This window comes from Argiope bruennichi, chromosome 1, assembly GCF_947563725.1.
Source record: "Argiope bruennichi chromosome 1, qqArgBrue1.1, whole genome shotgun sequence".
In the NCBI taxonomy this organism is placed as follows: Eukaryota; Metazoa; Arthropoda; class Arachnida; order Araneae; family Araneidae; genus Argiope; species Argiope bruennichi.
In genome coordinates, this window is record NC_079151.1 from 133432241 (window position 1) to 133443449 (window position 11209).

The window sequence follows — 11209 nt, forward strand, 5'->3', positions numbered from 1 at the left end:
TATTCTGTTTTGATTTATTAAAAATGATCATTTTTATATTTGATTAAGGTTTTAAAAAAAATTCAGATTTTAAGTAAATTTCTAGATTAATGAAACTTACTAAAAAGACTATGAATTTTGGTACAGATATGTAACAAAATATGAGGGATAAAAAAAATGCAATTCGTTTGTTACCCTTACTCATGTTCAGATCAAGTTGTATATTTATACGAATTGCTTTCTTTCTTCATATATTCTGTAGTTAAAAATATAAGATATGCAAAAAGCCTTCTAATAGTCAGACAGAAATTACGAAGACATAATTTATACATTTGATTATAGTAAGTTGTCATATATTTCAGCATATATCATCTTTTAAGTAGAAACCAAAGTAATTTCTCCAATTATATGCTTTTATTTAGCACTTAATTGGCAGCAATAAAGATGTTATATTAAAACTTTGATTTCACTTTTGAGCATCAACCAAACTCTGCTATTTTTCATCAGTTTCCATTTTTGATTCCTGAAATTTTTTTGCCTCGGGCACTACTTACTTCTGCTACACCGTTACTCAATATGTTATTTGAAAAAAATAGAGTAAGAGATATTGGTGTCATTTGTTATCTCTCAGTGCTAGGGTCTACTTTGAGAAAACGATAGATTTTTGTGTTGCTCATTGAAGTATGATTTTCTGTTTTCAAAGAGACCTTGACATCGCGAAATTGTTTAAAAGCTACATGAAGCTTCATCTAATATAAATGTAAATAAATATATGCTCCCAAAATACAAACTATCCTTTCTAATTGTGATCCAAATTTTGTTTTTAAGCAGCTAAAGGTAAACAGTTGTAAAATAAATGCAAAAATTTTTGTAAAGAACGCGATTTAACGAATCTCTATTTACCGAATTTCGCGATTTAACGAATTTTTCTTTTCTCTGATAAGAATGAAGGTAAAAAGTCCTATTTCACAAATAGTAAATCCAGATTTAACGAATTTTTTGAACAAGAGAATTCTTTTGTGTGTTATTTTAGTTTAAAAAATATTATTTACTTTCAAGTAAGCACGATATCCATCTCGTCCAGAATAGATGGGTAATTAGTGCGTCCATACAAATGAGTAATGAGTGTAAACCTGCCAGATTGGTATTTTACTTGGATAAAGCAGGAAATTCCTTTCTTATTTCTGTTCACTCCATAAATTAGAGAAAAGAGATGCATTGGACTAATTGACTGTGTTATTGAAATCGTCGGTTTAATAGAACCTATGAATAGCGATTCATAGGTTCTATTAAACCGACGATAGTGCAGAAATCAGTAATGAAACTCTCATTACGATTGTTATTTTTTCTGAAGCTTTACATAATTTGAAACTAAAATCATACCTATGTCTGCCTTTGTTAATTCAGCAAGACGTAAATGGCGCTGTATTTTCTTTCAAAAAAAGTTGAAAAAGAACTTTACTGAGTCAAGAATTGAGAACGTTGGGAAGCAACATTGCTCATTAAAATTTCAAATTAATTAGTGCATAATTATTAATTTATCTCCTGAATAATTTCCAATTCTGGATATTTTTGTATAGTTGCTTATTAGGAGTGCTCCATAAGGTAAGTGCAGTTGCTTTTTTTTTTTTTTTTTGTCTTGAATCCCTATATTATGAATAAACTCCGATTTAACGAATAAAACTTTTGGCCTCGATGAATTTGTTAAATCAGGATCTGACTGTATTTTTTATGATGGATCAACAAATGAACTACTGAAAAAAAAATTATGAAATCTAAATTTCCATGCCTTTTTCTTGGTTCTTTAATTGTATTTAGAAAAATTATCTTAATATTACATTACATTATTATACTACATTTTAAACTTGTTCCATTCTTCTGTGACCGTTCCATTTTTCCATGACCTTCCATTCTGAAGCTTTGAATTTCCATTATTTTAACTTGTTTTAAATTATTTTCATGGCCACCTTGAGGAAGATCTGCCAATGAACAGATGCCAGTTTCTTAAGGTAGTTTTTGATTGACTTGAAATAATGAAATTTAAAGCTTCATAAGTAGATCAGTTTTAGTTGCAAAAGCATTGATTTTTTTTTTTTAAATATTTGTATGTGAAGAATATATTTTTTAAAAATACGATAATAGGATCTGAAAACTGTATAATAATTTAAATTTCTTAATTTTTTTCTCAGTAATATATTTATTAACTCTAAGAACATTATAAACTAATTCCTTACTTCATTTAAAATATTTTCTCTAAATGGAAGTACAGTTGAATTCCTATTTAAAGAAATCTTATCGGCCCATTTTAAAAACTTCGTTATAAAGAAAATTCGTTAAATAGAAATTTGTAAATTAGTTTATAAGAACAAGAAGAGAAAAAGCATAGGTTGAAATTCTACTATCCATTTTATAGACCTTAACTTATATCCAAAACTTGAAATACCTTCAATATAAAGACATATGTTTAAGATAAACAACACATTTTTAGTAAGAATTTTCAGTTTTTGTAAAGATTAATACATGTAACTTTTTCTTGAAATCACAGTTTATTTCGTGCTGTTAACATATTTTCTTGTGAATGGTTTTTAATAACCTATTCAATGTCATCTTTATCAATCCCTTTAGTGTCTTCATTACCGTGCAAAATGTTTTGGGCAACAACATTTTCTGCATTCTTCGTCAACGCAGAGAAAATTAAGACAGAGGTTCGTGAGGTTACTTCACTCGATTTGGTTGATTTTGCTGCAATTTCGGCAGATAAAAAGTCTCATAACATCGAAAAATCTTCCCTAAATAGTTATCCTCCATTTCGCAAAATGGTGGATAACCTGTAAGTTTCGCTCAAGGTCAAAGTTCTGTTGAAAACTTCATTAAATGGAAGTTTGTTAAATGGAATTATTAATTGTTCAGACATTAGTTATTAGATCGCGATTAGAGCCTGTATCTTGTAAAATGATGCTCAAGTCGATTTGTGCTTTTTCAAAATTATGAACTTATAAGAATAAAAGTAAAGTAATTTATTTTACAGCATAAAATTGAGTCATAGCGTATTGGAATATTTTTACGAAATTCTTTCAATCTAACTCTTGTGTTCAACATAAAATTCTAGACATTTTCTCTATACTTCAATATGCAATATGACTCAGTCAACATTCTTTCATTATCACCTATAGTTTTTTTTTAAAGTTCGTTTTGTATCCTTAAGAGATTATAGCCCGTAGTTAAAAAAAATGTTTTAGTGATTCTGAAATTGTAGATCAGCTGAGACTATCTTTCATCACAACAAAATCAATAATAGATTTGGACTATCTTTAAAAATTTTTTGATAACTAACATTAAGATTAAAAAATGGTTTCAAACCAATGTGAATGGTCTCCCCAAAATTTTCTCGCAGACTCTTTAATAAAGGTATTATATCTTCAAAAAATTGTCGACATTGGTTAAGAGAATGCCTCTCATAGCATTGGTGTACAACAGCTATGAAACGTTGATCTTCTGCGTGAATTAAGTATTTTGATGGAATCTATCGTGCTATGCTTGGTGAGTTTGTTTTGGAATTCATTCATGCGTTTAAAAAAACCTCAAAATCGAATTGCGTTTCAAACATGTTTTTTCCAACCGACCGAAACCAGAATTTGACACACAACAATTGTAATCACAAAATCGCGTATCACATTTAATATATTTAAGTCATTACATATTTGAATCATCACGTTTACATGGTTGAAAAATGGTCGAGACATGATTACAGATTTGGTTCAAAATTTGGTATAAATCTAATTTTTGCTGATAAATCTGCGTACCAAATTTTATCCATCTAACTCTTTTCATTTCTTAATTACCGTGTTATTATATTTGAACAGCTGCCGGACAGACAGACTTCCTCTGAAGGAATTTCGCACAGAATTTGATAAAAATCTACAAATTTAGTGATAAGAAAGTATATCAAATTTCATTTATCTAGCGAAAAGTGTTTCTGAATTATCTTTGCCACAAACTGACTGACAGACATAATATAAAATATGCTTTTCGAACTCAGGAAGGTCTGAAATATGGAAATTCGTCGAAATCTCGAAATCGAATTTTCTTGAGAATTGCAGTGCTTTTTCTATAATTCATATACGAGAAAGAAATAAATGTTTTGCATATCTTTAAGAGGTTGCACCCGTAGTTTGATAACATGATTTAAACTTTTTAAAATTATGCGAGAGAAAGCCACAAAGCAAATGAACATTTCAGAAAAGGTGAATTTATTCTAATGATAGAAAATTGAAACATACATTATTTTCCTACATAACTATCTTGGGCTTTAATGCATTTTTCCCAAAATTTCACAATCTTTTTTATTCTGTTCGAAAAAAGTTTCGCATCAATAACCTCTTCTCCTTAGTGATTTCTTCAATCGTCCAAATATGAAAATCGCTTGGAATCCAGGTCTGGATTGTGTGGTGGGTGTTCCGGAATTTCAAATCTTAGCTCCTTTATTGTTTCGACCGTTCGTTAGTCAGAATGTATCCGAGTGTTATCTTGCTGCAGGGTGACCCTTTTCGCAGTTTTCCCACCACGTTTGGAACTGATTGCAGGTTTTAATTTAGTGCGCAACACATCGCAATAGTTCTCATTTTTCACAGTTTCGCCTCTTGAGGTGAAAGAAACGGCTACTACAACATTCATGTCCCAGAACAATATTAGCATAATTTTACTAGCTGATGGTTGATGTTTAAATTTCTTAACTTCTGCTGATGATGAGTGTTTTCAATCCATGCTCGCAGCCTTACTTTCCGGTTTATGATGAATAACTGCCCTCATTTCCTCCTTTGTGCTGCTCGACAATGGAGCTGCCATATTTAACGGTCTACTACACTCCAAGGCTTACGTGGGAATAAGAGACACGCTGCATACAAATTTTGCTGACTACGCTAATTCAGCGCTGGATACCAGCACAGTTACCGAACCCTGAAAAGGGAAATTGCAAAAGTTCTTTTACTTTTTGACTTTCCTCGTATATTAGTTTTGAATATATCATTAAAATATGTAGAATTATCTATAAAGTATTTATTAACACAATTAACTTACAAGTATAGTAAAACCCACAATAATTGTCGATTTTTAACGAATAAGAGAAAATGTTAAATTTTTGCGACTGTTCAATTAACAGTTAATATTCAAGTGTGAATTTTATATTTACATCCACTTTTCCCACAGAGACATAACGTCCGTTCCCTTTGTACTTTCCTGTATTATTCTGCTCAAAATTTCATTTTGTTTTGGAGTCAGTTCATGTTTATGAGAGCCTATTTCACCTTTGCGGATGACATTTATTTTACGATCTGTCTCAATTCTCTTCGGGAAGGATTCGATATACTGAATGATATGCCTGCGTCCTTTCGGTAAGCTGGCCAAATGATCTTTGCTGTACATAACGGATATTCCTTCATTCATAATTTTTTTCATCTCTGCAAAAGTACAATTGTGTAAAATGCTTTCTAAAACCTCCGGATTATCTTGGAGGTATTCTGCTTCTGTCTTATCAATAAATTCAGCTAACTTCATAGCTATTTTCTTCAGATCCATTTTCATTTCTTCAAATGTAGTGAAAAATACGTTCGATCGATGCCTTGCTTCGTACCAAGGAATCAAATGATCAAAATAATTACCGAATTCGACTTCTCCTTTTATGAACAAGTCAAAGAATTCTTCAAAAGGGCCATCTGAAAACTGGTAGCCAGGCAAGTTTTTCATGTGATGGTAGAGGGATACGCAACAGTCTTTAGGATTTCTGGCAACATAAATGTACTTCGCATCATCAGACCAAGGCACCTAAGGACAAAAGCATACATTACAAACTGAAAAATAAATTTTGTTTTAGATGAATGGGGAAAAACAACTGATGAACAACTAATTTAAAAAAATAAAAACAAAAGGACGGATTTCCCGCCAAATTATTTTTTTCTAATGATAACAAAAAAAAAAAAAAAAAAATTGTTTATGCTGTTTGTTTCAGTATCACGAGACTACTACTTTTCGATGATTTTATCTCGTTAAGGGGTGAGACGCAAAAAAATGAGCGCATATTCAAAATTCTTCCCATTCTTTGACCTTGATTAGATACTTTTTCGTTCAGCTATTTTTTTCTTATCCTCACACGTATGCGAGTTTCGTGTCGTTTCTGGACGTACTATTTTATTTTAATTCAAAATTGCATACTGATTGCTTATATAGTTATTCTGTTCAAGTAACAAAACAGCTTTCAGAAGGGTCACAAAGAATATTTTTTGATAATATCACTAAATGTGACCGATATTATCTACCGCTAAGGAATTTCAAAATGTTCTCAAAAAATTCAATTAGAAATAAAAAAAGAAGTGTTTTAGCATAAAAAATTATTATTATGTAAAAAAGTTAATTATGAAATTTTAAGTACAGAAATCTTCCATTTATTCATCATAATTTAATGTTTCGGTCTCTTAAAATAAATAAAAATTGTTATTGTTAAATGTAAACATGTTCTTACTCTTAATTGTAAATATCTCCTTTTATCTTTCCTTTCACCCCTATTTTGACCAAATAAACGCATCCTGACGCATGCGCGAAAGCACGGAAGATTTTTGAATCCGTGAATGAAAAGTAGGCTCAACACCCACCAGCATTTTGACCTTTAACACAAATATAATTTTGAGAATGTACATGTGCACTTTAAAGTGAGAGCTTTTTTTCCCCCGTTAATATTGATTTGTTTGTTAGTTTTTATTCTTCGATTAATTAGAAATTAAGTGAGATTTTGATGTTTCTCTATTTTAATTTGCAAATATACTATTGCATAAAAATGATTTCTCCATTTTAAAATTTGAAAGATTCTTTTTCAACGACACCAATTTAGATGTCGTGGAATCTGTTCTTGAATTTTGACAATTTTTAAATATACATTTTCAAGTAATTTTTATTATTGCAATGAAATTCGAAATGTTTTCCCAGTTTCATCAAACATTTAATCGAATCATTTCTTCCATTGTTGAAAGCTGTGGGAGAAAGATTTTTGATATTACCAATGCTATTTACAAGAAAAATTAAAATTACTGAAATTAAAACGTGCAATTTGAAGAAAGAATACTCGGATAATCAAGTTTTTAATCAAGAAGAAGGAATGTTCATGCACACAGTAAACAGAATAGGATTAAGCTATTAAAATAACGATTGTAGATTTGCTACCTAAAAATATTTCGTTCAAGAAATCATGCACATTAATTGAAATAAGATTGAGCACAATATATAGTTTTGACGAACTAGCTGGTCTTCCAAAGCAAACTGTATACATTACGGAGAGTTTTTAAGTTAACTTAAGATTATGTTGAAGAAATTTGAATTTTGGTTTGAAATTTAACACAAACCTTACAACTATAATGTTTAACTCTATAAGACAAACTTCATCTATCTAGCTAGTTGCATTTTTGATGCCGTAGGGCGAGATATCCTTTTTAGGGCGTCTCATCATATGTGGCTTTTTTTTAAAGAAAAAAAGGCATTCACACATATTTTCTCTATGGTATCCCCCCTGCCATGACTGAAACATGGTGCGTTTATGCTCTTCCTCCCCAGTTCTAAGCCACTGAGAGTTAAAAGTATGTGTTATCACATCCCTATATAAGAAAACGTTCAATTAGTTGCTAGATGGCATTTTCAGTCATGGAATATGGCAGTGTCACATAAGAAAACGTCCAGTTAATGGTTGGCATGTTCAATCATGACTTATCACAGCCCTATATAAGAAAGCGTTCAGTAAAGGGCTAGATGGCATGTTCAATCATGACTTATCACAGCCCTATATAAGAAAGCGTTCAGTAAAGGGCTAGATGGCATGTTCAATCATGACTTATCACAGCCCTATATAAGAAAGCGTTCAGTAAAGGGCTAGATGGCATGTTCAATCATGACTTATCACAGCCCTATATAAGAAAGCGTTCAGTTAAGGGCTAGATGGCATGTCCATCTTTGACATATAACAACCCCACATAAAAAAAAACGCCCAGCTAGTGGTTTGATGGCATGTTCATCCATAGCATATCACAATCCTATATAAGAAAACGTTCACTTTGTTGTTAGATGGCATGTTCTATCCATGGTTTATTATAGTCCCATATAAGAAAATATTCAGTTGTTAGATGGTATGTTCAGCCATGGCTTAACATAGGCTTACATAAGAAAACGTTCTGTTAGCTGCTAGATAATATACTGTGTTAGCTTAAGAAAACGTTCACTTAACGTTTTTACTTCATTCACTTCAAACGTTCACTTAACATTACGTTTTCTTATGTGGGGTTATGATAAGTCATGGCTGAATGGCATGTCCAGCCATGACTTATCATAACCCCACATAAGAAAACGTACTGTTAGCTGCTTGCTAATATACTCTGTTTGTTATCACATCCTCCTTAAGTTGATGGATAGTTATTAGTTTCATTTAGTTGATAGATAGTTAATTATCAAACCTCACATAAGAAAACATTCAGTTATTGCTAGATAGTAAAATCTGTCAAATAAAACAGCCTCAAATAAGAAAACACTCTGTTAACATACTATGTTAGTTGTCACGGCCTTATATAAGAAAACATTTAATTAATTGCTCGATAGTACATTCTATCAATTATAACTGGCCCGTGTAAAAAAAGGTCATTTAGTTGCTAGATGATACACTTTTGACAATTACCACAGTCCCATAAAAGAAGTTATAGTTAATTTTTAGATGGCAACTAACTAAAAGTCATGTTAGCGTATAATCAAGTTATATGACTCTATTGTTTATAAGTGCTCACACAACTAATTTAATTTATAAAATGAAATAAAGAAAAATTACCTTGTGCAAAGGTAAATGCGTTTTATAACATCCAGGACGAATCATAATTTTTTCCGAATCCTCTGCGCCCAACATATCCAAGAATGGGCTAGCAAAATGAAAGTCCGAAGGTTTCTCGAAATTTCTCCCTCTTCGCATTATGTTCAAAACTAGATTTTGCATCCAAGTAGTTCCACATTTCGGGTAGGTTGCCACAAAAACATCTCCCCTCTTAGGTTTGAAACGCAGAGCTGATCTGAAGCATTCTTCAGAAAGAAATCGAGGAATGACAACACCTTCAACGCTAACGCAGAATCGATTAGAGATGTCCATAACGATGAATTTGTCTGAGCTCTGGGAATACGTTCTGACGTTTCAAAATGAGAACAGAGCAATGAACTCGAAATGTTTCGTCTCGTTTCCTTATCTGAAAATAACAGAAAAATGTGATAGTGGCGATAGTAGATACCGAAATTAACTTGTAACATAATGTTGGGAGATAAGGAGAATCATTGTATAATTTATATTACACTCAATCTTTACTGGATCCACCCGGTGATAGGCTTGCAGAACGTTTTAATATGATAATGATATTATTTGCATGCATTATCATATTAAATAGGGATTAACATTATCATATTTTAAAATAAGCAAAAATTGAAGAATATATTAGGTTGGTACATAATTATCAGGCATTTCTTTAACGTTCTATATTTTAATAAAAATTTACAATACTTTATAACTTTATGAATGGAAACATTCTATTACTTTAGATTAGGAAAATACGTGTAGATACTCATACTGTTACGAATCTGTGATGCTGCTTCCAAGCATAGTTGGTTCCATCATCAGAAAGACCGTTTTACAGTCATCTGTATTGGACGGAGTCCAGGTGTCGCATCGGAGGTCTCAGAGCTTGGCGACAAACTTGGCGACCATTTGGCGACTTTGGTGCCAAAATAGATTATACCCGAAACATCGAGAATTTTCCCGATCCATAATTAAGAATCGAGATACGTCTCGAACGTTCCTGATTGGTTGAGAGGCTTCTAGCCCCGCCTCCTGAGACCTATAAAAGAGTGGAGTAGTCGGAATCGACGCTAAAGATCGAGTCTTCCAGAGATTAGCAGAGCAGCGACGGAGTCAAGCTAGTGCTGAACTAAGCTGTGCGCTACTGTCTGCAGTAGAGTCCTGTTGTGCGCACGTCTCGCGGCTGAAGATAATTGCCTTCTCTATGCTGTAAATAGTTGTCGTCTTTGTGCTGTCCTGTCCTGTCTTCGTGTAAATAAACGTCGGGTTTTTTTTCCCTACTGCCGCCTGTTGATTGAGCGTTCTCCACACCATATAACTTCCACTATCCAAACGAACTCGGAAATTTCGTAACAATACTCATATTCGTCATATTATGCTGTACCACTTTGAAAAAGAATGGAAAGCAGCGCAATCATTTTGCGATCTCAACGAATTTTTCGGTGAAGACACAGTCAGGGAATGTCGATGCAGGGAATGGTTTGTCCTTTTCAAATCTGGTGACACTAAATTGGAAGATAAGCCAAGAAGAGATAGGCCATCGGATTTCAACGACCAGGCACTTTTGGCAGCCGTGGAAGGGAACGAAAGCTTGACAACTCAAATGTTGGCGGACAATTCCAATATGGACTGTTCAACCATCGTTCGTCTTCTCAAAAATCTTAGAAAGGTATGGAAATTGTCTGGAAGGGTCTCCCACAAATTTGAAAAAGCCAAACGTGTACGAATTTTCACCGAATTGCTTCAACGAAACGAGTGGGTCTGTTTCTGAAGAATCTCCAAGAACCGTGAATTCTTTGCTCGTAGAATCATCTTCCAAGCAAATGGGAAGCAGTTATTGAAGTAGATGGTGACTATGCTCCGGATTAATCATTTAAAGATGTTACTTTTGAATTTTCATGTTTCCTTTTTCATAATAAATAGTGTTCAAGAACTCCTGATAATTATGTACCAACTTAATACGAAATTTTATTTTTTAGTATAAAATAAAATTTCCAAAATATATGCTTATATTCAACTAAAATAGCTTAATAAATTATATCTATATACTTATAATAAAGCTCAATGTGTGTGTGTGTGTGTGTTGGCGCTCTACAGGCCAGGTCATTTGACATACAGCTATCAAATTTGGTACATGTATACCTTAGATGTCGGGAATGTGCACCTGGGGTCCCTTTTTTTGAAATTTTAATTAGAATTTTAATTATTAATTAAAAACTAACTTTCCCGCCAAAAAAATCTTCCATTTTCCCCACCGCCAACTTTTCCGCCAAAAAAATCTTCCATTTTCGCCACCGCCAAATGAGTAAGGCTTCCGGGGTTTTTTTCCCCCAACAGTAATGAGGCTAGGGTTAGTATTTTTCGGCGGAT

At 32.6% G+C, this 11209-nt stretch overlaps 1 protein-coding gene across 1 annotated transcript; it reads right to left on the reverse strand.

Annotated features, from left to right (window-relative positions):
• Positions 1–4029: 4029 nt before the first annotated feature.
• LOC129969170 (sulfotransferase ssu-1-like) lies at positions 4030–9184 on the reverse strand. Its single transcript, XM_056083610.1, has 2 exons — positions 8831–9184; positions 4030–5799 (listed from the first exon to the last, which is right to left on the reverse strand). The coding sequence occupies exons 1-2, from the start codon at positions 9140–9142 to the stop codon at positions 5164–5166; spliced, it is 948 nt and encodes a 315-aa protein (XP_055939585.1). The 5' UTR covers positions 9143–9184; the 3' UTR covers positions 4030–5163.
• Between the last annotated feature and the right edge of the window lie 2025 nt (positions 9185–11209).